At 44.8% G+C, this 26841-nt stretch overlaps 2 protein-coding genes and 1 non-coding gene across 13 annotated transcripts in view; 1 reads left to right on the top strand and 2 right to left on the bottom strand.

Moving 5' to 3' along the window:
• The window catches only part of Papln (papilin, proteoglycan like sulfated glycoprotein), a 31363-nt gene extending 21346 nt beyond the window's left edge, over positions 1-10017 (top strand). Inside the window, exons 22-27 of the mRNA XM_070030680.1 lie at positions 197-347; positions 851-988; positions 2065-2192; positions 2295-2403; positions 4609-4775; positions 7557-10017. Coding sequence (XP_069886781.1) covers positions 197-347; positions 851-988; positions 2065-2192; positions 2295-2403; positions 4609-4775; positions 7557-7729 — 866 coding nt within the window. The 3' untranslated portion in view covers positions 7730-10017. The remainder of the gene's footprint in view (positions 1-196; positions 348-850; positions 989-2064; positions 2193-2294; positions 2404-4608; positions 4776-7556) is intronic.
• A 741-nt stretch (positions 10018-10758) lies between these two features.
• Positions 10759-26841, bottom strand: part of Numb (NUMB endocytic adaptor protein) — a 127830-nt gene continuing 111747 nt past the window's right edge. For 7 of the 11 annotated variants that reach the window (XM_070030712.1, XM_070030694.1, XM_070030758.1 and 4 more), the window contains 6 exons: positions 26304-26444; positions 21877-22081; positions 19066-19359; positions 16134-16283; positions 13833-13979; positions 10759-12493 (listed from right to left, as the gene is read on the bottom strand). In XM_070030712.1, coding sequence (XP_069886813.1) covers positions 11778-12493; positions 13833-13979; positions 16134-16283; positions 19066-19359; positions 21877-22081; positions 26304-26444 — 1653 coding nt within the window. In that variant the 3' untranslated portion in view covers positions 10759-11777. The remainder of the gene's footprint in view (positions 12494-13832; positions 13980-16133; positions 16284-19065; positions 19360-21876; positions 22082-26303; positions 26445-26841) is intronic. The other 4 variants (XM_070030749.1, XM_070030767.1, XM_070030777.1 and 1 more) reach the window with 2 other exon arrangements.
• Positions 23348-23483, bottom strand: LOC138835299 (small Cajal body-specific RNA 11). Its single transcript, XR_011374545.1, has one exon. It is a non-coding gene; the product is annotated as a small Cajal body-specific RNA 11 (non-coding RNA).

Below are 26841 nucleotides of genomic sequence, written 5' to 3'. Positions count from 1 at the left end.
TGGGAGGACGGGGCGTGAGGAGCAAGGCAGGGGGTTTCCTCCAGTCACCCCCACACATAGGGGGGTGAGGGGGAGCTAGAGCGCTTCTGCGGGCCACTTTTGGTGACAGGAGGCTCCTCATCTCTCCCGTGGCTCTGGCTCCTCCCAGTTCCTTCTTCCCACAGCTCACACCTTGCTTCTCCCGACCTCCCCGCAGGGGGTGACAGGGCAGTGCCAGCTGAACCCGAGCGGAGCCACTTCCCCCATCTCAGGGATCCGGTCCAGGGCCATAGACCTCCAGATCCCAGTCTAGGGGCGGATGCTGGGGCCCGGGGCGCCATCCCCGCCCAGTCCCGGCCCACAACCAGGTAACAACTCAGCCAGGTCATCCTGTTCTTAGTCTCTCGTTCCCAAGTGCCAGGGTCCTGGGGCCCAATGAAAGGAGGGAAAGGTATGTGCCATTGCCAGGCCTTACTAGGCCCGCAGGAACCCTGCCGTATGAGCTGGGCCTCAGGGAGGAAGGGAAATCCCGGCCCTTGAGCCACTCAGCTGAAGGGACCGTGGGTGTGGGGCTCAGGTTGCTTCTTGAAGGAGAAGAGGGTTTGGAGTTGGCCCTTAGGAATGGTTGAGTTTATGGAGGGGTGTGTAGGGGATAAGGGAGAGCCAACGGAAGGACAGGAGAGTGTACAAGGTGGGGGACAGCCCAGTAGCTTTGAGCTACTTTACCCCATGTAGTTTTAGGATAGTGTCCCCCACAGACTCAAGGAGTGCAGTTCCAAGCTGAAAACTGGCTGGAGAGGGAGAGGACTTGTGGGCAGGTGTCCGTGGAAGTGGGGGAGCCCCTCACAGCTCTGGGTGGCTTGTTTTGTAGACTGCGTCTAGACAGGACCCAGCCAGGGGTGGTGGACGCCAGTCCAGGCCAGCGGATCGTGCTGACCTGTCGAGCTGAAGGCTTCCCGCCCCCAACCATCGAGTGGCAGAGGGACGGACGGCCGGTCTCCTCACCCAGGTTCATTCAGCTCTTCCCTTCCCTCTCCCCATGGCCCCTCCGGGCACACTGCATCCTGAAGAGGCTTGAGCGGGATGCCAGGGCTCTCAGGAGATGGAACTGGGAACACTGGACTCCCCGGGCAGCCAGCAATGGAATCTCTGGGTTTTTCCAGAATGGGTCAGGTAGACAGAAATGAGAGACCAACAAACTGAGGCTGATGGGAGGAGATGGCATGGCCGTAGTTCTAGTTGGATTCTGATGGCTGACATTTATCGGCCACCCCCGGAGAGTGAGGCTTGTTTTCTTGTGTAATCTCCAGGAGTCACACGTAGGCTCATGCTGTTCCCAGTTGACATATAAAAGCTTGACCTTACGCAGCAATTAAGTCATAGGTACAACCATATGTGGAGCCTGCTTAAGTGATAGCAAAGACTAGAAACCTAAAGTGCAATTATCTTGTTTTAGAAAACTTGATTTCTGCCGGGCACTGGTGGCTCACGCCTATAATCCTAGCTACTCAGGAGGCTGAGATCTGAGGATCATGGTTTAAAGCCAGCCCAGATAGGAAAGTGTATGAGATTCTTACCTCCAATTTAAAAAAACCAGAAGTAGAGCTGTGACACAAGAGGTACAGCACTAGCCTTGAACTGAAGAGCTCAGGGACAGCACTCAAGCCCCACAACCGACAAAACAAACAAAAACAATTGCTTAGGCTTAAAAGCCAAATGTTAGGTGGGCACTGGTAGGTCATGCCTGTAATTCTAGCTACTCTAGAGGCTGAGATCCAAAAGATTGCAATTCAAGGCCAGCCCTGGCAGAAAAAAAGTCCAAAATAACCATCCATAATCCAGGCTAGAGGCATGGCTCAAGTGATCCAGGTACTAGCTAAGCAAGCATGGTGAGCAAATGCCAAAAAAAGCAGTAAATAAAAGTGCTTGCAGAAGAAAGGCGTGAGGGTCTGAGGCCTAGGAGCTCGTTAGCTATTCCTCCCTGAACAGTGCCGCTGCTGTGCGTCTCATTTCTGCTTTACTGTCTCTCTGGCCCCAGGCCAGCTCCCTTGGGACTGGAACCAACTGACTGTGTTTGGTTCCTAGACACCAGCTGCAGCCCGATGGCTCTCTGGTCATCAGCCAAGTGGCAGTGGAAGATGGCGACTTCTATGCCTGCATTGCTTTCAATGGACAGGACAGGGACCAGCGCTGGGTCCAGCTCAGAGTTCTGGGTAAGGTGGCAGTTCTGAGCGGGGCCAATGTCCTTTGAGATCAAGTGGCACAGGAGGGCAAGGTCTATGTAGAGGCTGACTGTGTTGCCCTCTTGTGCCCAGGGGAGTTGACAATCACAGGGCTGCCTCCTACGGTGACAGTGAGCGAGGGTGACACGGCCAGGCTGCAGTGCGTGGTGGCAGGAGACAGCGTGAACATTCGATGGTCCAGGTACAGTGCTCATGTGGGAAGCCCCTTCCCTGTCCACACAAGCTGGGGTGCAGGGGGGCTACCTTTCTGTCATGTGTGTCACTGTCACCACTAACTCCTCTGAGGCCCGGAGCCAGTGGTGGGGGCTACAGAAGCCTCATTGGATAGCTTGCTTTTCCATTGGTTGGACCACATTGGGTTTCTTTCTTTCTTTAGTTTAGGCTGGCCTTGAACTCATGCTTCTGCCTCAAGCCTTCCAATTGCTAGGATTATAGGCAAACCTATAGTATGTTTTGTTTTGTTTTGTCTTATTTTTATTTTTTTACACTTAAAAAAAAGTGTGTGTGTGTGTGTGTGTGTGTCCCTCAACTTTTTGCTTAAGATTAGTGCTCTACCATTTGAGCCACAGTTCCACCTCTCGCTTTTTGGTAATTAATTGGAGATGAATCTCATAGACTAGCCCAGGCTGGAAACTGTGATCCTCAGATCTCAGCCTCCTGAGTAGCTAAGATTATAGGCATGAGCTACCAGTGGCATTCGAGTTTCTTAACATTAGCATTACTGATGCTTTGGACTATAAAATTTGGTTGTTTTGGTCCTTTGTATGTGGGACCACTACCCACTGAATTCCAGTAATAGTTCCCTCTAGGTCACGGAATAGAAAATGTCTCCAAACACGGCCAGATCTCCCCTGCACCAACCACAGGTCTACACAGCATGGGGGACTTCAGTGACCTTTTATTTCACATCAGTTGGTTTCTTGTTCGTTCTTTAATCAGATTTTTTTTTTTTTTTTTTTTTTTTTTGCCTCTCCTTCCTGGAGTATGTGGGATCTAGGTTAGGTTCTGAGAGTTCTGAGACTCATTTCATTTGGGCCTCATAATGCTCCAGGCAGGAGATAGCCCTGTGTCTTAAGACCTCCAGGTGGGGCATGCCCTCCCACCCCCACCGTCACCCCCCCCCCCCACCTCCCCGGTCTCTGCTCAGAGGAAGGCAGGTTGCTTGGAGCCTGGGAGAGTGGAGGAAGGGACGGCCAGGGCTGAGCTGTAATGACTGAGGAGGGGAAGTGATGTTCGCAGCAAGTGACAAGTGGCTATTTTGGACAGGATGCTGGGATGGGAACAGCTGTGCATGGGTAAGGAGAGGAAGCTGGGCCACTGATATCAGCTGCCCCTGGTGTGACCTTGATGCCAGGGGCTTCAGTACTCAATTCATACCTCACAGAATGGCTGCCACTTTTTCTCTACCTGGGCCAAGAGACCTGCTCCAAGAGACACTGTCCTGCAAGGCTACCTACCCCATTTGTTCTTCTAGCAGGGGACACAGCTCAGTGCTTACCTGACCTGTAGTGCACTGCTGACCATGAAGGGCTCCCTTCCTGAATTGGTTCCAGGAAGCCAGTCAGGGGCCGGGCTTCAAGCTCTGATTTTGGTAGTATCACCCTACGGCCTCACCTTGGGGGCTGATAGTGCAGCTGGGTCTCAAATCTGAGCCTTGTGGTATCTCATAGGCCCCCCTGAAATCCAAATAGAATATAGCCAACATCCATTCCTCAACCTCAGCTAAGTCTCCCAGTTGGAGACCAGCACCATCACCCAATAACTCCCACTTGATTGCTTCCTCTCCTCCACCCCCCACATCTCACCTTTACCCGTATCTCTTTATCTTTTGCACCAGGCAGCAGACACACTTCCTCTAGGGCCCCTCATTTGGTCCCTGCCTAGTTCAGATCCCTCCACCAGCCCCAGAAGCCAGTTCAAACTCCTGGCCAGAGCCCAAGATCCTGCTGCCCGGCTCCTGCTTCCCACGGGCACTTCTTGCTGTGGCTGTGACCTTCCGGAGTCCTTGTGGTCCTCCTCTCTGTTGGCCAGCTGTTGCCGCTGCCCCTCTCGAGAGTGGCTCCAGACAGCAGCACCCTCCAGTGCTCTGGAGGCAGGGGTGGGTAGTGTGTGTGTTCCTTATCCAGCTCCTTGGCCAAGGAAAAGCCAGAGTGGGATTCCTTTGTGGTTAAGAGGCCTATTTACTGGACTTAGACCAGAGTGTGTGGTTTGGCCATGGTTTCTCCTAAGTTTTGGCCCTTTCATCTTCTATGAGGCAGGAAAGCATCAGGGGAGCAAGGGGCTGTTCTAGAATGGTCCTTGATAACCTCCCACTATCCTCCCAGCCTCCTAGGGTCATAAGACGAGTGGCCCTGGAAGGCTCTCTCAGCATTCTCTCCCCCTGCAGGAATGGGCTGCCAGTGCAGGCTGATGGCCACCGGGTACGCCAGTCCCCAGATGGCACCCTGCTGATCCACAACCTGCAGGCCAGGGACGAGGGCGCCTACACATGCAGCGCCTACAGAGGGGGTCAGACGGCCAGCCGCAGCACGGAGGTGAAGGTGGCATCGCCAGGTACGCGGGCACGTGTCCCTAAGCCTCAGGCTCAACAGTCCAAGGGACTCCAGTTCAACACTTGGCTCACTCTGATGCTAACTTCTGGTTGACACTTGGGGCAAAGGGTTTACCCCTCCTGAACCTCACTTCTCCCCTCTTTCCACTCGAGCTACCCTGCCATCCAAGGACGGGGTGCAGATAATGGTAACGGTGCTCGTGCTCTGCAAGGTAGATGCTAGCCATTGTCATGGACTTGCCCATCTTACCTGCGAAACCACAACTGGCGAGGCTTTCATTATCATGCTCAATCAGACAGACCGCTAAAGTCTGTCCATTCTAACCCAAGTGGAAAAAAGTCCTATGGAAATGGGACTGTAGCTCATGTGAGCCCTGCTTCCATCTCCCAATACCACAAAAAATAATACAGACTTTATTCTAAAAAACAAAGTACTGAACTTATTATTATTTTTTTTGGGGGGGGGGGTCTGGTTGTGGGCCTGAACTCTGGGCCTGGGCGCTGTCCCTCAGCTCTTCAGCTCAAGGCTAGCGCTCTACCACTTGAGCCACAGAGCCACTTCCAGCTTTTTTTCTTTTTGCTTATGTGGTGCTGAGGAATCGAACCCAGGGCCTCAGGCATGCAAGGCAAGCGCTCTATCACTGAGCCACCTTCCCAGCCCAAAGTACTGAACTTATGACAATGTGCCTTTTATTTTTCTTGCTGGTCCTGGGGCTTGACCTCAGGCCAGGGCACTATTCTTGAGGCTCTCTGCTCAAGGCAAGCATTCTAACCACTTGAGTCACAGCACCACTTCCGGCCTTTTCTGTTTATGTGGTACCCAGGGATCAAACCCTGGACTTCATGCATGCTAAGCCACTAGGCCACATTCTCAGCCCCACAACTGCCTTTTTGATCTTTCGAGCATACAGCCCAGGGACTGGGAAGGTGGTTCAGTGGTAGAATGCTTGTCTTGCATGCATGACATGCATGCATGAGGCCCTTGGTTCGATTCCTCAGCACCACATAAGCAGAAAAAGCCGGAAGTGGGGTTGAGGCTCAAGTGGTAGAGTGCTAGTCTACAATTGAAGAGCTGAGGGACAGCGCCCAGGCCCGGAGTTCAGGCCCCATGACTGACAAAAAAAAAAAAGAGCATACAGCCCAAATCTTAGAAGGCAGGGGCTATAATTACCCTTTCATCAATGAGACTTCCAGAACGCTTATGCCCTGTCTCTAACTGCCATATAGCAGATCAGTGGCCCAGGAGACCAGAACCCAAATCTTTCAACTGCTCGGAATCTTTTTTTTTGGGGGGGGTACCAGTGCTGGAGCCTAGAGCTTCCAATTCTCAGAAGTTTTACTGACACTGTCACTTTTGACTCACACCTGCATATATATACATATTTGTGAATATATGCATTTATATATTCATATATGCATATATCCATATACATATACGAACATATCCATAGTCACATTTTATATACTCAATTATAAACCTGTATATAAACATGACTATATATCTTATATATTCATATATATGCATATATACACATATCAGTAATGTGGTATTTTAGCCTTATATTCTTTTGTTCTTTTTGTGTATATGCCAGCACTGGGGCTTGAACTCAGGGCCGCCTTCTCTTGCTTGGCTTTACCGATCAAGGCTGGGGTTCTATCACTTACACCACAGTTTCACTTCCAGCTTTTGGGTGGTTAAATGGAGCTAAGAGTCTCATAGATTTTCCTGCCTGGATTTTGAACCTTGATCTTCAGATCTCAGTCTTCTGGGTAACTAGGATTTACAGGAGTGGGCCACCAACACCTGGCTCTTAGTGAGTTATTATAGTCCAGCAAATGAAAGTGTCATATTGTAGGATGGTACCACTATGGAAAAATGCAATGGAATGACACAATGCTGATACATTATCAGTTAGGGACTGAATAGCAGGGCAGTGCCCTGGGCTAAGCAGTTTGCAAAGACCTGCTCCATCCTTGGGGAAGGTGTGGGACTTGCATGTGCCACTGTTCTTCCTGTCTGGTCTGCCTCGCTACTCAAGACAGAGCTGAAGTATTGGTAATTTGTGTTTATGATTAGCTATAGATATGTCTAGCAGGGAAAATAAATTAGAATCACGGGGCTGGGAAGGTGGCTCAGTGGTAGAGTGCTTGCCTTGCATGCATGAGGCCCTGGGTTTGATTCCTCAGTACCACATAAGAAAAAAGAAAAAAGCGGGAAGTGGCACTGTGGCTTAAGTGGTAGAGTGCTAGCCTTGAGCTGCAGAGCTGAGGGACAGCGCCCAGGCCCAGAGTTCAGGCCCCACAACCACAACCAGACCCCCCCCCCCAAAAAAAAAATTTAGAATCAGAAAGTTGCTTGATAACAAGCCTGGTGGAGCCTTGCTGGTGTATGGCCACCACAGTGAAACTGTCCAGAGAGACACACTCCTGCCTCTGCTAGGCCTCTCTTCTGCCCTCTGCTGGATGAATGTTGCCAAGTTTAGATTCAGGCCCCAAAGGTCAGATGACACAGCTCCTGCTGACTGAAGTTTTACTTAGGGCCCATCCTTCTCAAGACTTGAGATACGACGGAGTACAATCCAGCGGCTGAGGCTTTTCAGGGAGTTAACTTGAAGAGATATTTAATCAGTAAATTCTGGGTGTCTGGGAAGGGCTATGCACTGGATAGAGGACACAAATAAGCAGAAGGGAGGCCAGCAAACGGGTGGCAACTGTATCCACTTCTAGCTTACACATCTGGCAGCCTCATGTACATCTCTCTCTTTCTCCCTGTTGTCCTGCAGCACCAGCGGCCCAACCCAGGGACCTGGGCAGGGAGTGCGTGGACCAGCCGGAGTTGGCCAACTGTGACTTGATCCTGCAGGCCCAGCTCTGTGGCAATGAGTATTACTCCAGTTTCTGCTGTGCCAGCTGTTCCCGTCTCCAGCATGCTAAACCTGTCTGGCAGCAGGGATGAAGGCTAGATCTGGCTCTAGTTCTGAATAGTTCTCTAAGAGAAGATAGACTCAGCCCCCCTCCCCACTCTCACCAAATCTGTAACTGGCAAAGGAGTCATCTTCTGGAGATGCCCTTCCAAAAACCCTCCCAGAGCTGAACTCAGCAGCCTCCCATGGCCTCCCAGGGTTTGCAGATGACATGGCCACAGACTGCTGCTGAGTGGTCATGAGGAGGAATCTGTTTAGATAGGATATACTTTCCCTTACCTCTTTGCATTTCTGTGTCTACTTCAGGTTGAGGATCTCTTATCTGAAATGCTTAGGACCAGAAGTGTTTCAGATCTTAGAATATCTGTAGACCTTATCAATTGAACATCTCTAAATCAAATATCTGAAGTGCTCTGAAACCTGAAACACCTAAGTGCCATGTTAGCATTCAAACATGTTTAGATTTTGGGGCATTTGGATTTCCAGTTAGGGATGTCATCCTGTACAGAGACCCATTCACTACATTTTTAAGCAAACCAGCTTTAAAATCCAGAAAGAAGGGCTGGGAAGGTGGCTCTGTGGTAGAGCGCTTGCCTTGCGTGCATGAGGCCCTGGGTTCAATTCCTCAGCACCACATAAGCAAAAAGAAAAAGCTGGAAGTGGCACTGTGGCTCAAGTGGTAGAGCAGCCTTGAGCTGAAGAGCTGAGGGACAGCGCCCAGGCCCAGAGTTCAGACCCCACAACCGGACCAAAAAAAAAAAAAAAAAAAAAAATTCCAGAAAGAGCTGGATTTTAAAGCTGGGAAGTATGTAATGTTTTCAAAGTTCACACCTGCCTTATAAGGGAATGTTTTGGGGGAAGCATTCTGTTTGAGAGCCGAATGTCATTTGGGGTCAAATGGTAGTCCGTTGCTCTAGCCTCTAGTCTTTCTAGGTAGCTCAGCTTCAAAGCCTGCTGATATTATGAAAGCTATCAGCAAAGCAGGATGGGTGTAAGGCCTCAGAATAGGGATGGATCAGGGATGGAAACAGGAAAAGCTCCTTACTTCACAGCTAGCTGTGAAGGTTTGTGTGATGAGCGTGTGTAAAGCTGACTGGTCTGCTTCATGCTGAGGCCACAGGAGCCTCTCTTCCTAAGTAGGACTCTGTGAAGCAGTGTTTGCTGCCAAAAGGAAAAACAGACCATTGTTAAAAACAGAACTAGTAGGCTGAGGAAACAATGGGGAGGGGTAATGTAGTAACAGTAAAAGTGATTTCAGAAATAGCTTGAGTTGAGGGAAATCATTCTTCAATTTTATACATTAATGCTGAAACAAGCTTAGTGTCAATGAGCTACCAGGTCCCTTTCTACAATCCTTTACATTGTTGTTCCTTTACCTAGGAACAATGGTTATTTGTGGACATAGAAAAGACAGCCATTACAGGGATCAAAACTCTTCAAGGTGACTTTTATTACCCACACATGGGCTGGAAGATAGAAAAATAATATCACGGGTGGGTATATTTCTCAGTCAATCTCATTCAACAAAGAAAACATGAACAGGTATCTTTTCTTTTCTTCCAGTCCTGAGCCTGAACTCTGGGCCTGGGGGCTGTCCCTCAGCTCTTCAGCTCAGGGCTAGCTAGCGCTCTACTACTTGAGCCACAGCACCACTTCCGGCTTTTTCTGTTTATGTGGTGCTGAGGAATCAAACCCAGGCCTCATGCATTCAAGGCAAACACTCTACCACTGAGCCACCTTCCCAGCCCCATATCTTTTCTTTCCACTTAAAAGAGAAACATCCTCATTCACCACAGCTGGTTTTGCTATAGAAATAAGGGGAAAAAGGGCAACTTTCTTGGGCTTCCCCATTTAATGAAATAAAAATTTGGCCTGATGGCATACATACTTCAGAAGGTGCATCTGAGATTAGCTTGCCTCAAAAGCTAGCCCTTCTCAGAGCTACTCATAGAGTAGGGGGCTAAATTTAGAGGTGAGGCTCAAACTAGTAATTCTCAAACCTACTTTATGTTGGGAGATTAAAACAAAACAGTCACAAAAACATCCCCAAATCCCTTCTCAATCCTCACTAAAGTTTTGATATAACTGGTCTTATGTATAAGCTGGGCACTGGGGACTGTGAATGCTAAGTTCATATTCTATCACTGAGCTACACTCCTGGCCCTGAGTTAGGATTTTGTTGTTGTTGTTGGTCGTGGGGCTTGAACTCTGGGCCTAGGCGCTGTTGCTTAAGGCCACGGCACCACTTCTGGTTTTCTGGTGGTTAATTGGAGATAAGAGTCTCACGGGACTTTCTAGCTTGGGCTGGCTTTAACTGTGATCCTTGGATCTCAGCCTCCTGAGTAGCTAGGATTATAGGCATGAGACATCGGTGTCTGGCCTGAGTTAGGAATTTAAAGGGATCCTAAGTATTTCTAATGCATGGCCAAGGTTGAAAAGCACTGGTTTATCCTGGGCCAGGGCTGACATTCTGACTTTCCAACCAGCTACTAGGAGAAACCTGTGTTGCTGCTCTAACCACACTTGAGCAGAAAGAATCTGATCCATTCAGGATCAACCAGAGCCTAATTAAGAGTTTTAAGGACATATTAGTCTAAATAAGAGATTTCCTAGCACTAGAGATATGCAGCATCAGCAGAGCAAAGAGAGAGTAAGGCTGAAAAAAACAAGAGTACACTCACTTGCAAATAAAAAGAGGAAAGAAAGCCCTTAGTGGGTAAAAGCTTCTACCACGAACATTTATTTTTGTTAAAGCAGATTATAAATTCTCATCAGTACAAATATATATATTATGTATATATATATATAACTTACATTTGATTGTAAGGCCAACGTTCAAAAGTAAAAACGAGATGGGAATCTCATGTTACCCGAGGTCAAGTGGCTTCAACTGGCAACAGGACATTCCATTCAGGGGAGGGAAGGGGAGGGGAGGGGAGGGGAGGGGAGGGTGCACACGGTGAATAAAACCACATTTCCCATTCCCACAAAACTTGCAGGGACAAAATTTAAAGGACAAAACCCACATTACAAACCAACATAGCCTGTGTTCCCTTCTGTGGATATGATTATGTCATTGTCACCTTAGTGTTAAAATAAAGGAGTAATGTAAGGAAATTGCAACAATATATAAAAAATAACATTCTCTAGAGCATCAATTGATTTAATCAAAATAATGACATTAGGGTTTTATCATAGTTTTAAAACCAGGACAATACTGCTTTCATTTTCTTTATTTAAAACTACAATCTAGTGACGGTATTGGTCATAAGTATGATTGTTGTTGCAATGTGCTACTTACAATGAATGACCACAGACAGACCAGGATCCTGCCCGCAGCTTTCAACCCTCCCTCTTTTTACTTCCATAGGCATCAATGATAAATCAATCTTATGTACAATTTCTTACAACTAACCCTTTTACTTTTGGCAAGATTACTTACAACTTATACAACTTTTTAATATTGAGAACTATTTAAAATATTCTAAATGCATAAAAATAAAGATTTTGGCTTTTGATATATATTTATAATATTCTGTTAACTCAAAATGGAAGCTCAACTTGACCTCCCAAATCTAGCTCTGTTGAGCAGTGCTGTTGCACACTCTTAAGAATTCGGGCAGCACAGCCTGCTGCTTTTCCTACCCTGAGCACAAGCCATGTTGTTCCTGGTCTCTAGGACAGGCCAGTACTAGGAGGAAGTAGGTGAATGGTCTGAAAAATGAAAGGAGGTCATTTTGCTTCCTACTGTTTTCTATTCCAGTAAAATGTGCTTTGAATACAGATTCCTGTTCAGATTCTCCTGCCTCTCAGTTGCCAGAGGTTTTTAAGGGGGTGAGGGAGGCAGGTACAGAGGACGACATTTCCTTGGCTTCTTTAGTCTAGCTGCAAGTCTTTTCTAGGACTGGTTTCCCCCACTTCTTTCCAGATTACCCCTCATTGCACTCGGTGCCTGGACTTGCTCCTTTAGGGTTAGTGAGAAGTGGACTGACCGGGAAGACCAGGTCCCCTTTGCTTGTTTGACGTTCATGCCCTGCCCTTGCCTAAGTACAGACAAGATACATATGCCATAAAGATCGCCTAAAGTTCAATTTCAAATGTCTTCTGTAAGTCCCTGGAGAAAGGGTTGGTAGGGGAGGGGTTAGTACGCTGCTTGGACTTGCTTTCTAATGCAGCCCACTGGGCTTCGAAAGGATCAACTGGACAGTGGCCTGCAGGAACCTCTGTGTGCTTGTCCCCTGCAGCCAACCTGCCATCATCCACACCATTGAAAGCTGCAGAACCGTTGAGGTGCTGAGCAGGAGGCTTAAAGAAGGGACTGGCGGTGGTACTGCTTGTCTCATACTGAGGGAATGTCTGCTGCCTGACCAGGCTGGGTGACTGACGGGGGTGAGCAGCCTGAGGATGACCTGCAGTGCCAAACACATTGGCTACCATCTGGGAGGGGGTGATGCCTACCACAGGCACGTTAGGGGCTGAATAGGGCATCCCGTTAGCCACAGGATAGGACTGGACAGGGACAAAGGCTGGCTGCAGGGGGGGGACCACGCCCACTGGCACAGGCTGAGAGGTGAGGAATGCACTCCCTTGGAAAGGTGGTGCTGGCTGGGAGATGGCGGTGGGTGGAGGTGGCTGGAGAACTGGCTGCAGAGGGGCAGCTGGGACCTGGGGCTGCTGGGCCCGGACACTCTTCGATACTTCTTCTAGCCAGCGGTCAGCCTCAGAGGGAGTTCGTCTATGCCCCGCCTGGAAGAGGCCTGGAGAGGCGGCACCAGAAGACTGACCCCACTCGGTCCCTGGAACCAACAAGATGAAGAGAGACGAGAAGTCAGTGGCTCCTTTCCTTACCTTCTAACTTTGGTGATTTGAATGGCTCTACCACTCAGGACAAGTCCTCTAGCAGGATATTTTCTGGTTCTGGTAGGAGAGAAGTATTACCAGCCAAGGACATTTTGTAGTGGAACAAAGAATCTGTCAGACCATGTTCCTGTCTTAGCAGGTGGCTGCCTGGTGTCAGAAATCCTGCCTTGTCATCATGGCTTATCCACAGAACAGAAAGCCAGCTTTCACACACTAAAGGACTGGCAGGTTCATCTTTAATAGAACAAAAAGAAAATTACCAGGGACCTGGCCATACCTTGCTGGCCCCTACCTGGTTTTCAGACACATGTTGCCTTTTATTTATTTATTTATTTATTTATTTAGGTCAGTCATTAGGCTTGAATTCAGGGCTGAGGCACTGTCCATGAGCCTCTTTGTGCTCAAGGCTAGTGCTCTACTACTTGAGTCACAGCACCACTTCTGCTTTTATTTATTTTTGGTCATGAGGTTTGACCTCTGGGCCTGGGTGCTGTCCCTGCGCTCTTCAGTTCAAGGCAAGTACTCTACCGCTTGAACCACAGCACCAGTTCCAGTTTTCTAGTGGTTTATTGGAGATGAGTGTCATGGACTTTACTGCCCAGGCTGGCTTTGAACCATGGATCCTCAGATCTCAGCCTCCTGAGTAGCTAGGATTACAGGCCACCAGTGCCCGGCTTACTTCCACTTTTTGAGTGGTTAAGTGGAGATAAGATTTTCACAGGGACTTTTCTGCCCAGACTGGCTTTGAACTACAACCCTCAGAGCCTCCTGAGTAGATAGGATTATAAATATGAGCCACTAATACCTGGTTATATTTGCCTTTTTGATGAAAGACTATTAGAACTTTAAACCTTTTCAGTTTTATCGTTAGAAGATGTTCATTACAGAAAAAAAATTGTCAATACAGAATGGTAAAAAATAAAGTGCTTTTTGTATTACTTCTGGTATAGCTGCTGTTGCAGAATCCTCTTTCTACAGGCATGTCTATGGACCACTAAACCCAGTGATGGGTTCTCTGGGAATGGAGATGAGGAATCTGTTTTATAAAAGCTCTATGCATGGCTCTGTTCTACAGTGCTAAGAGCTACCAGTCTAATCTCTTTTGTTGCCCACCTTCACCATCCTTTCTTAGTAAGTTCACTTCGAAAAGGGAACATATTTTTTCCAAAAGGACTGATTCTTCTTTATTTAGTTCCCTTCAGTAACTGGCTGATTTTAGAAACAGTGTGGTTTCTCTGATCCCAGATTCCTCACCACCATCTGCGGCCACCTTACCCGGATGTGTGGCTGCAATTTCCTTGTTAGCAGCATCAGGGGCATGGGCCCAAGGGTTGGTTTCACGCACAGGCATTGCTACGGGTGCTAGAGCAGTATGAGCTGGCTTAGCAGTAAGCACATGGAAGGCTGAGTCAGTGCCATTAGCTACAATGGGAGCAGACAACATCAATGGAGTTAATTCATGCAGGGTATACAAGCGAGTCCATGGAACTGGGTCAGTCAGGCCAATGTACAATACTGGTGGAAGAGACAAGAACAGGTAATGTTGGGATAATCATGCTATCTTGAAATGGATACACAATACCTTCTGGTAAAGAAGGAACTAAAAGAAACAAATAATAGACTGTTTGGGATAAATGTGTATATACAGAGAAGGAAAATGAAGCCTACATAGATCATTTAAATTAAGTTGAACAGAGCTGTTATGAGCAGAAAAAAAAATCACACAACCCTCCCCCCCAACAATCCCCTAATCCACCAAAAAACCCAAAAAACTAAAAAACAAACCCTTTTAATTATTCTAATACTGGCGCCAGCTATAATTCAGCCTTAGGCTTAACTTGATTAAGTATTTCATTCTCTACTTTTCCAGAAGCTCCAAGTATGCTAACAATAGTGAGTTAATTACTGGGGACTGTATCCATAATGATACATTTTATGTGTATAATTTCATTTAATTCCCTCAAAAGTCCCATAGGCCTGGTACTGAGGGAGAAGCTCCCAGATGTTCTGCAGATGCCTAGGAGAGCGGCAAATACCATATGCATTAAGTTCTTACCTATACGTACATACTTATGGTAAAATTTTCTTTCTTTTTTTTTTGGGGGGGGGGCGGGGGATGATTGTGGAGCCAGAAATCAGGCTTGGGCTCTGTCCCTTAGCCTCTCTGTGCTCAAGGCTAGTGCTCTACCAATTGAGCCACAGCACCACTTCCCTTACGATTCATAAATCAGGCATGCTGAGAGAATAATAGAATAATAACATTCTGTAATAAAATTGTTTATTTTTTGAAACTTCTATTTACTATTTTGGGATGGCAGTTGACAATGTGGAGGAGCACAACATGAGAAATAAAACTTGGCATGTTTTCATTTCCTGGATAAGTTTATAAATGCTACAGAATTAATGTATATCTTTTTGAAGATTTTTCCCCCTGTGATATTTGTGTCATTGCCTACTGTTATTTCCTTATCTCCTTTTTATAATCTGGTAACCCTTGTTCCTGTTCCTGCTGTTACTCCATTATCAGCTTCTACTCTTCATCCTAGCTCTCCCATCTTTGTCATATTTAGTATGGAGCAGACAAGTACCTTCCCCTGGCCTACAATATAGGCACTATTTAAGACTGGCCAACCATATGGTATTGGTACTATTTCATAAAGTTTGTGAAAAAATTACATCCCCTGTAGACTGGGAGCCCCTTCAAGGCACAGAAAGTACTATGTCTTCCCAGTTTTGTCCATCCAATGCCTTGAAAGCAGGCAGTCAGTAGTCTACAGCAGTTCTGAAGTAGATATTTATAAAGATCTGCATTTAAATCCTCCCTGTAGGATGTCGGCAGTTCACCTACCTAAGGCTCTTTGAGCCTCATTTTTCTCATCCTTATCACCTGAGGATGATGGTTCTCAAAGCCAGCCTAGACAGGAAAGCCCGTGAGACTCTAATCTCCAATTAACTAACAGAAAACCAGAAGTGGTGCTATGGCTCAAGTGGTAGAGTACTAGCCTTGAGCTGAAGAGCTCAGGGACAGCACCCAGGCCCAGAGTTCAAGCCCCACAACCAACAAAAAACAAAACAAAACGAAGCAATAACAAATTTTTCTGACAGGGAAAAACTACCTTTGGTTAATAACCACTGTGCCTTGTACCAGACCAAGTCCTGATGACAGCTACTTCTGGGAAACTGGTTGGGCTTTCAGATCCTTAATAGTAAAGTGGCCACTAAAGCAGTGGATCAGGGTTATAGAAATTCCTAGCAGTCTTTACCTTCCACTTCCTGAGTATTATACTAGAATAAACCTTTGCTGAAACCAAACCACAAAACAGAAAGAAAAAAAGCAAAAGAGGAGAAGGAAAGAGAAACTCCTAGTAGATGAAGAATGTACATGCAGAAGAGTGAGTGCAGACATCTTAGGAAAGGGGGAGGAGACAAAGCCCAGGGATGTGGCGGAATAGGGAAGTCAGTGAATCTAAGATCTCCATACACGTGTCCAACCAGCTTGTGAAGCTCAGGGTGCCGAGTGCAGTTAGTGAACAGCAGATTAGTTTTAGAATGTGTGAGCAAGTCAGAAACACCAACCTTGGAAGGTAGGAGACTGTGGTGCCACCACAGTCACTGGTTTGGTCATCGGAGCAGAGGAGAAGGGGTCCTCAGAGGGTGTGCTGAAGGCATTGGTGATCTGAGAACACAGGGAGCTGATGCTTTCTGCCTCTCCTTCTACCTCTGGCACTGCAAAACCGAGAGAAAATGGTTTCTAGTTAGGAAAATGGAATAATCTGGAAATTTAGACCATGGCAATGTCACCATTCTCACTTTCTCCAAAGTTTCTATGACCAAGGTATAAACTGTCATTAAAAAAACAAAAGGGGGGACTGATATGTAGGATAGGCATGTGCAGTGCATATGCAGTGGCACATGCCTATAGTCCCAGCTACTCAAGAAGCTAAGGCAGGACGATAATTTGAGCCTAGGAATTTAGGACTAGTATAGGTAATAGTGAGACTGGTTACTTTAAAAAAAGAGAAGTGTTGGTTCACTCGTATAATTCTGGTTACTCAGGAGGCAGAGATGATCACGGTTTGAGGCCAGCCCAGGCAAAAACAAACTAACAAAAAACACACAGCAAGACCTAACAGCTTGCCAAGGCTCCACAAACAAGCTGGGTGTGGTGGTTTGTGCCTGTAATCTCAGCTACACAAGAAGCAGAGGTGGGAGGGTTGTGGTCTGAGGTGGCAAAAAGCATGAGATGTTATCTGGAAAACAAAAACCACCTGAAACAAAAAGAGTTGGGGCATGGTTCAAGTGGTAGAACATCTATCTAGCAAAGGCACGGACTGAGTTAGAAAGTACGAGCAGGTGCTGGTGGCTCACATCTGTAATCATACTCAGCCTGCGAGATGCTTATCTTCAATTAATTACCAAAAAGCTGAAAGTAGAGTTGTGGCTCAAGTGGTAAAGTGCCAGCCTTGAGCAAGAAAGCTGAGGGGCCTAAGTCCTGAGTTCGAGCCACAAGACTGGCCCCCTCCACCCCCTCCCCCCCCCAAAAAAAAACCACAACAAAAATCTGACTTTGGTATTCTTTTGTATCACCTAGGAAGCTAATTATGTATGCAGAATCTTTGCTCATTTGTGAAAAGCGAATAATAGATTTTCTCTGGCTCTGCCTCAGAGAGAGTTTGAAACAAGGTACTTAAAACATTAGGAATTTCAGTTTTTAAAGACATTGGAAGACCATACTAAAGCTACCAGCACAACTATATTTATTGTGGCATTATTTACCATAGCTAAGATATGGAACCAACCCAGATGCCCCTCAGTAGATGAATGGATCAAGAAAATGTGGTATATGGGGCTGGGAAGGTGGCTCAGTGGTAGAGTGCTTGCCTTGCATGCATGAGGCCCTGGGTTCGATTCCTCAGCACCACATAAGCAAAAAGAAAAAAGCTGGAAGTGGCGCTGTGGCTCAAGTGGTAGAGCACTAGCCTTGAGCTGAAGAGCTGAGGGACAGCGCCCAGGCCCAGAGTTCAGGCCCCATGACCGGACCCCCCCCCAAAAAAAAGAGAAAATGTGGTATATATACACAATGGAATTCCATGCCTCCATCATTAAGACTGACGTTGCCCCATTTGTTAGGAAATGGAAAGACTCAGAAAAAATTATATTAATGAAGTAAGCCAGGCCCAAAGAAACATAGGTTCCATGGTTTCCCTTATTTGCAATAATTAGTATATGTCTGGGACAAGCAGAAAAGCTCAGATAAGATGATGTTAAGCTAAATGAATCCCAAGATAGGGACACAAGTGGTTATTTCTTACAAGTGGTTATTTCTTCCTTGCCATTGTTTCTAACGTATTTATAAGGTACCATGTGATTTTTTTGTTGCTTTGTATGTCCCTCCCCCATGGTATAACCCCTGTTTTCACTGTATTTGATATTGGTATAATTTGGGGGGGAAGGGAGGGAAAAATCAAAATGTAAATAGGGAAACAGATTGACCCATTGCAACAATGAGATGTAAAAGATGCTATGTGGAAAACAAACTTTACAGTTTAGGTGGGGTGGGGTCATGGGGAGTGTAGTTGAGGAGGTGGGAGGGAAGGGATGGTAAGGGGAAAAACAAAGGAGGAGGCAACAATGCTGGATAAGAAATGTACTCATTACCTTGCTCATGTAACTGTAACCCCTCTGTACAGTATTTTCACAATAAAAAACATTAAAAAAAAAGACATTGGAAGCTGAAAAGACCCTTAGTAATCGCTTAGTTCAACCATTCTTTAAGTCTAGTTTTATCTGTCAAAAGAATAACTCTTTATTTTCATACCACTGTCAATGGGAGTGCCTGCTGAGATGAAGCTTCCTCATGTTCTTTTACAGCAATAGCTTGATATATCTCAGAGGGAAGTAAAATACTGTCCGGCAGAAGCACTGACAAGATCTAATACTGGATCACATGATGAGGATACAGCTTAGGAGCTGGCTCTGTTGAACAGAAGCCACACAAAGGCCTGTGTGGCAATTTTGAAACTTAATGAATAAATGTAAGGAAGCTCACTGTTTCTGATGAATAACAGATCTTAGATTTAGACAAGAGACTGGTTTAGAGTTTCCTCCCTATGAGGACAATCAGCTACAAGGACAATGAACACTTATTCATTTCTTCTGGTACATCTGCCGGTGGTGTTATTTAACTGTGCAAATTTCTAAGGCTTCTTTAATTAATTCTCTCCTGAGTCCCAAATAGCAGAATAAGAATGGAAATTTGAGGGCTTTGATGTTTACAAACAGGCTGGCTGAGAGGTAATGTACTTACATCAGGACAAACCGTAAACCCATGGCTTAGGCAAGAATTCCATCATCTACGTGTTGAAGAGAAATGAATGATTCACCTCTATGGACCTTAGTTTTCTCCCAGCCTCAGAGAGGGGCAGCGAGCTGGGTAGGATTTGTGTTGCCACTGGAAGTGATGGTAATCAGTGCTAGAGCTCTTGCTGAGTCAGGCGCACGCTGTTACCTGCATTTTTTATGGGGAAATCAGTCTTCCGCTGCATAGTGGAAGGCAACTCGTTGATGCGTAGGGATAGTTGGCGTTTAAAGGGTGACATCTTCTGGCTAAGAGCAGGAAATCCACGGAAAGAGCCTTGGCGAGCAAGCTGTTCAATTGGTGCATGCCGACGTGGGATGGCATGAGGATTGTTCATCTCCAGAGAGGCAGTGGGATCCAGAGTGGGAGAAGTAGGAGAGGACGGGGATGGAGCAGTGTTGCCAGGGGCTGCTGATGAACCAACAACTGTCTTATCTGTTTCAGCTCAAGAAAATCAAGAGAAAGAGGACCTTAGCAATAATCCTCATAGACTTTGAATTTCAAGCTGAGGAACTCTAAAGCTCTCATTTTTTAAATTCCTTCCCTTCCCAATGTCTCTTAAGACAGACTGGAAGTAGGATTTTCATCCTCCATTTTTGAGACAGATAAGATTTAACAACCACATGTCATATGGTATGTCTACTAAGACACAAATACTACATCTTTTATTCTCTTGCATTTATTTACCAAGGAAGACTTTAAGTTTTGGTTTTTTTTTTTTGCAGATCATGGGGCCTGAACTCTGGGCCTGGGCACTGGCCCTTCAGCTCTTTAGCTCAAGGCTAGAGCTCTACCACTTGAGCCACAGCGCCACTTCCAGCTTTTTTTTCTCCTTATGTGGTGCTGAGGAATCGAACCCAGAGCCTCATGCATGTGAGGCAAGCACTCTACCACTGAGCTACCTTCCTAGCCCAGACTTTAAGATTTTTTTAAAGTCCTATTCCAAAGAAGTCATCATGTGAGGTACTTTAAAGAACAGTTCATGGTTTTCAGTGTTTGTTTGGTGATTTGAGGGGTTGGAGATGACTTTGGGAATAAAGAAGTCAAAAATTTGATTAAGTGTTTTAAGTAGTCTTGAAATAAGGGACAACAGCATTTGTGGCACATCTGAATTAAAGAATGAAGAAGGAGGGGCTGGGAAGGTGGCTCAGTGGTAGAGCGCTTGCCTTGCAAAAAGAAAAAAGAAAAAAGCCAGAAGTGGCGCTGTGGCAAGTGGTAGAGTGCTAGCCTTGAGCTGAAGAGCTGAGGGACAGTGCTCAGGCCCAGAGTTCAGGCCCCAGGACTGGAGCAAAAAAAAAAAAAAAAAGAATGAAGAAGGAAAAAATTTAAATTTTATTAAACCTAAATATAAAAGACTTTTTCCACATGAGCAAGAGCTCCATTCTGACTATGGCAAATCTCTACCCTTAATCTTCACAATCCAATGAAGATTTTAGGACTCAATTAGTCTGTTGCTGTGTATCCCAGTGTCATTTGGTGGTATTAAAGAATATGCTGTCAGGACTGGTGTGGAGCCCAGTGGCAGAGTACTTACCTGCCATGTGTGAGGCCCCAATATCACAGAAAATGAAATAAATAAATGAAAATCACTACAGCATACTAAATAATAGCTATGCAGATAGACTTTTCAAGTACAGATAGCATGATGTGGGCTGCAGGCAAGACTTAGACAGTAGAGTGTCTGCCTAGGGCACACAAAGCCTTGAGTTTAAACACCAATACTGCTCCCTGCCCCCCACCTTTTTGTTTTTTTTTTTTTAATTTTTTGCTTGAGAAGGAATAGCTAGAACTATTGGCATGTACCCTCATACTTGACTCATTTTTATTTTTATTTACCTATTTTTTTTAGTATTGGAGTTTTGAACTCAGGGTAAACTCATGTTTTCCAGGCAGGCATTCTGCCACTTGAGCCTTAATTCTAGTTCTTAGTATATTTTTTACATCTTGATATCCTGGCAGAAATGTTTACAATACATGAAAAAAAATCACTCTTAGCTGTGTGTGGTGTATGCTATAGTCTCAGTACTTGGGAAGCTGAGGCAGATGTTCAAGGCCAGTCTGAGCAATATAGGGAGACCTCCTGAATTCCCATCACTATGAAAAATTTCAAATAAATATATGCATGAGTTCTTTTTGCAGCACAGGGATTGTAAGAATTTGTGCTGTTTGGGTATTAAATGATGGCCAGTTTAGAAATAAATGTTTGTGAATTTCTTGTGGTTTTACCCTACATAAAACATTTTCCCCCACCATCTTAATTTTAAAATACTCCCAATTCAACTTTACAGACTACTAATGTTTACATAGACATTGCTGCGATGATGCTATGTGTACCAAAAAAAAAAATTATTCTATAAAACTACACACTAAAATTAACAGGTCTATAGGAAAGAGGTAGGGGTTGACTTTTGTGAATAAAGCATTAAAAATTTTAGCAGTAATTAATCAACACAATCTCACTGTTAAATCTCTGACAGCATCATAGTGTCTCCTTTGCAGTCCTAAACCATGTTGGGCTTATGCTTCTTCCTTCAAAATGCTAGGTCTTTGATCGCATTTGCTTCTCATAGAAACTAGATACATCAGAATTAAACATCTGTTCCAGGATGAGACAGGAGCTAGGTTGTCTCTGAACTTTCTTCAACCTGCCCCAGAGGAGCTTACTATAATAGAAAGAATAAATGGTTTTTAAGCCATTAAATTCGCCACTTTTAGGCACATTTAGGCACTTTTGTAGGATTTTCAGGATTTTGTTAATAAGGGTTTTCTTTTGGGGGAGGGTATATGTACCTGCTAGGTACCAGATTGTATTTGTTAGGCAAGTGCTCTACCACTGAGCTATTCAACCAGCTCTGAGCGTTTTCTTGATTTGATAAAACTTGTCCCTGCTAGATTTAAACTATTAATCTGCGGGGGAAAAAAACGGTATTAAATAAACTCACACTGTAGAACAAATTGTACCTTTCTTAGCATCTTGCATTTGTTTCATGATCTCCTCTCTTTCTGCTTGTTCAGTAGCAGTTGTGACACGGAATGATCCTTCTCTTGTAAAAGTGGTCCGACTGGCATCAAAAGTAGCAGTCACTCCACATTCCTTCTCCCGCTTCTGTTTCCGCTCTAAGCAGGCTGCGAAGGCACAGCCTACTGCATGGCTCAGTCTTTCACCCTACAGATAGAAGGTTTTTAAAGCCTTTTAAAAGTGCTATACCAACAACTAGAAATGTATCTGTTTTTATGCAAGACAAAATATAAAATCCAGTTTAAAATTACATTTCATATGTTAGTATACCAAATTAATTTAGTGCTTATATTACAGGTCTTAGATAAAGTGATCTTAAGAAATCTGTTTTTGTGAAGAGCCACTGGGAGCTCCTTATTGCAATGTTCCTTTTGTCACCTGAGCTCTGGTTACACACTACTCAAAGTTCTAAGGTAAATCCAACTGCCCTTTAAGAGGGAATTGTGGGAATATTTTCTAGGCATTTTGGGAGCTTACACACATTGTCAACATGTCTAGTAAGAAATGGTGTGAAATCAAACCTTCTGATAAGTTCTTGATTTTACAAGGGAGTTAAACAAAGAAAGCTTGGCGTCCAGTTTTCTTTTTTTTTTTTTTTTGTCGGTCGTGGGGCTTGAACTCTGGGCCTGGGCGCTGTCCCTCAGCTCTTCAGCTCAAGGCGAGCACTCTACCACTTGAGCTACAGTGCCACTTCCAGTTTTCTGGTGGTTTATTGGAGATAGGAGTCTCACGGTCTCTCCTGCCCGGGCTGGCTTTGAACCGCAATCCTCAGATCTCAGCCTCCTGAGTAGCTAGGATTACAGGCGTGAGTCACCAGCGCCCGGCCAGTTTTCTTTTTTCTGAGTGCCCATTCTCTTACCACCTTCTCCATTTTTGGCTCTTAGTACTTTCAGGCTGTCCTTATTTTCTTGTAGCTCTCTCCCCCAACTTCACTTCCAAACCACACAAAGGCAAAAGTGAAAGCATATTTTTTGAAAAAATTACTTTATTGTTACTAAAAGGTGATGTACAGAGGGATTACAGTTATATAAGTCAGGTAATGAGTACATTTCCTTTTGTACAGTGTCATCCCTTCTCACTCTCTAAAAGCATATTTTTTAACTATAATCTCTACTGAGAAAATCAACGGATTATTTTACGTGCTTTTTCTTTTGTCGGCTGTGGGGCTTGAACTCTGGGCCTGGGAGCTGTCCCTCAGCTCTTCAGCTCAAGGCGAGCGCTCTACCACTTGAGCTACAGCGCCACTTCCAACAGATTTTTTTAAAAGTGCTTATATTGTGTGTGGGAAGAGAATGGAGCAAATATAAACATGGCTATAAGTAATACATATATTTGATTAGCCCAAAAGTCAACAATTCAATGGATTATTTTTTACCAGAGTTATCTGTATTTATTTTTATTTTTATTTTTGAAATTGTTCCATCGTGCCTTTAAGAGCCAGACCCATTCTTCGGGCTGCCCTCCTAAACTGAGGGGGGTACACTGTGCGTCCTGCCAGACTGAGCCCCAGGAGCTGAGCACCGGGCAGCAGAGGGCGTGGCCAGGACGGAGTTATCTGTATTTTAAACCAAATCCTTCATTGTACAGTAAAAAATATTAAGAGATGCTATAGTAACTGTTGGCATCATTAATCGTGGGAAGAGGCATCTGAAAACAGGGAAGCTTTTGTGGTATTCTCAAAAATCAAACCATGTGGTCAGCTGTTTCTACTTAGGGCTGTTGAGTAAGCTATTTTACTGGGGTTCAAATGCCAGTATCAGACATCAGTAGGACAGGTAATGTGCAACATGCTCTTTGTTTCTAAGACAGATTTTACATTGCTCCAAACATTTTGACTTCACTAGACTGAGCACTGCTATCTGACTTCCCAGTAGAATGATATAAGGCTAGGGTGGAGAGACCTGAAAGATTCTTAGGACCTGTTTGCATTTGAGCACAGCTCTGCTAGACAAGTGAAACAGGTTTATTGTTTTTTCAAGGCCAAGGCAGAAATTCTTCTTCCTTTTTAATGATGTTGGTGTTTATTATGTATATGGTCTCTAATAAATTCAATATCTTTTTTTTTTACCATCAGCTAGTTCTTTAAATTAAAAATTCTTGGGCTGGGAAGGTGGCTTGGTGGTAGAGTGCTTGCCTTGCATGCATGAGGCCCTGGGTTTGATTCCTCAGCACCACATAAACAGAAAAAAAAAGCTGGAAGTGGCGCTGTAGCTCAAGTGGTAGAGTGCTAGCCTTGAGCTGAAGAGCTGAGGGACAGCGCCCAGGCCCAGAGTTCAGGCCCCATGACCAGACCCAAAAATAAAAATAAAAAATAAAAAAAATTCTTTGCAGATATAAGTGAACAAAAGTTATAGATTTAAGGATTTCAGTCCTTCTCACATACTACACATAATAAACACACACTCTTGGAGACAGTTTTGTTGCATTCCTGAAGAACACAAAAATGACATTTATAATAGCCATAGCTCAGCAAAATTCAGTAAAATTATGAGAAAAATGAAGAACTAGCTATTTATGTTTTCTGTAAAGAACAGAAACAACAGTAATAGTGAGTGTTTTTTTTTTTTGTCGGTCATGGGGCTTTGAACTCTGGGGCTGGGTGCTGTCTCTGAGCTCTTCAGCTTAAGGTGAGCATTCTACCACTTGAGCCATAGCACCACTTCCAGTCTTCTTGTGGTTAACTGGAGATAAGAAGCTCACAGACTTTCCTGCCTGGCCTGGCTTTGAACTGCGATCCTCAGATCTCAGCTTCCTGAGCAGCTAGGATTACAGGTGTGAGCCACTGGTGCCCGGCTTTTTTTCCCCCAGTCAGGGGCTTAAACTCAGGGCCTGGGGTGCTGTCCCTGAGCTCTTTTTGCTCAAGGCTAGCACTCTACCACTTTGAGCCACAGCTCTATGTATAGTTTTCTGGTGATTAATTGGATATAAGAATCTCATATATTGGGGGGGAGGAGGGAGGCTGGGAAGGGATGTGAAGGGTAAACAAAGGAGGAGGCTGCAATGCTTGGTAAGAAATGTACGCATTATCCTGCCCATGTAATTGTAACCCCTCTGTATAGTATGTTCACAAATAAAATAAAATAAGCAAATAAATACTAAAACGGAATCTAAAAAAAAAAAAAAAAAAAGAATCTCATATACTGTCCTGCCTAGGCTGGCTTTGAACCATGATCCTCAGATCTCATACTTCTGAGTAGCTAAGATTACAGTTGTAAGCCACTACCACCAGGCAAGAGTTAAATTCATTGACCTTGGTTCAGGAGAAATTCTTGAAGAATAACCATTTGGGTTGGTAATAAATGCAAATTCTCAAGCTTCAACCCAGGACCCAGAATGAAAAGTCCTAAGAAAGCAGTCTAACCTACTGGGTGATTCTGATACAGTCAAACTGGCCTGAGAGATTCAAATAGCCACTGGATCATGATCTGACAATAAAATGTTTTAAATGTGCTTATAGTCTTCACAATGCTAACCTGCATTTATAGAAGTACATACTAAGACTTAAGAGAATGTTAAAAAGCTTGCCCTATATCACAGTTGGTAGGAAACACAGCCAGGATTGAACCGCAGGTCTGACCTAGAGCCCCAGACCCTTAATATTTGTTTATATCATCTCAAAAAAGTTTTAAGACTCTTTTGATCAATTTTAGAGCATGAACATGACCATACCACTTTAATTAAATTGTTGTTTGGCAAATGCCGTATTCTACCTGGACTTTTAAAAACTCAGGAAACTTGCTTGGTGCTGGTGGCTCACACCCATAATCCTAGCTACTCAGGAGGCTGAGATCTGAGGATCACGGTTCAAAACCAGCCTGGGAAGGAAAGTCCATGAGACTCTTTATCTTCAATTAAACACCAGAAAACTGGAAGTGGCACTGTGGCTCATGTGGTAGAGCACAGTCTTGAGCTGAAGAGATGAGGGACAGCGCCCAGGTCCAGAGTTCAAGCTCCATGACCACCACCACCAACAAAAAAAAAAATCAGGAAACTATATATGTAATGTAATATAAAGTAAGATCAGAAACAGACATGCTGAATTGAAAGCCCTTTGTAAAACTACATAAAGATAGTTTAAAAATTATAAAAATAAAAGCACAGTAAGATTATTCTAATCTAAGAGACTTGTCCTTCATGTTAGAATTTTGTATAATTTACATGAAGGATGAAAATTATTCTTTTTTTGAGGAGGGTCTTGCAGGATGGCCTTGAACTCACTGACAGAGATAATAGCAGGAGTGTAAATGTCTTGAATAAAAGGAACAAAATCTATCATACACTGTCTAAAAAGGTTGTAGAGACTGCTTGGTTGAGGCAGTCTGGAAGTTCGGGCAAGGACACTCAAGTGTGAACACAGAGTTGGACTCACCGTGTCCTTGACAGCCATGAAGCAGTGACAGATCCAGCGTCGCGTGGTGCCATCCCGACAGATGTAAGAGAAGGCTCGATCAAAGTTCCTATCTGGGGCACAGAATGAGACTTTCTCTATTGTCTGGTCAACTATGAGGTCCTAGAGAATGGGAAGGAGAAAGGAAGAGAGGTCTTAGGAGGCTGTTTAGTTTTCATGGAATAAATACAAGATGTTTATATCACAATTCCAAATGCCTACACCTGATGCAGTGGGGCTATGGAAGAGCTATATCTGTGTCTAGTAGTTTGAAGACTGAGTATTTGATTTAGGAGCCATCATGTTACTGGATATCTCCCTGACTTCATCTACATGTTCTAAAACATGCTAGTTGGTTCTAGTTTTTGACCTTCTGTGGTACTGGGCCTTGTGCTTGTTACACAGCAGTCTACTAGTTGAGTCATATTTCCAGCCCTTTTTGCTTTCATTATTTTTCCAATATAGTCTCAGTTTTGCCTGGACTAAAATCCTACTTATGCTTCCCACATAGATGGGATGA

Source organism: Dipodomys merriami, unplaced genomic scaffold (genome assembly GCF_024711535.1).
Source record: "Dipodomys merriami isolate MVZ:Mamm:240054 unplaced genomic scaffold, mDipMer1.0.p SCAF_1, whole genome shotgun sequence".
In the NCBI taxonomy this organism is placed as follows: Eukaryota; Metazoa; Chordata; class Mammalia; order Rodentia; family Heteromyidae; genus Dipodomys; species Dipodomys merriami.
Note: the sequence above shows the minus strand (reverse complement) of the source record. Positions and strands in the feature narration are given on the sequence as shown.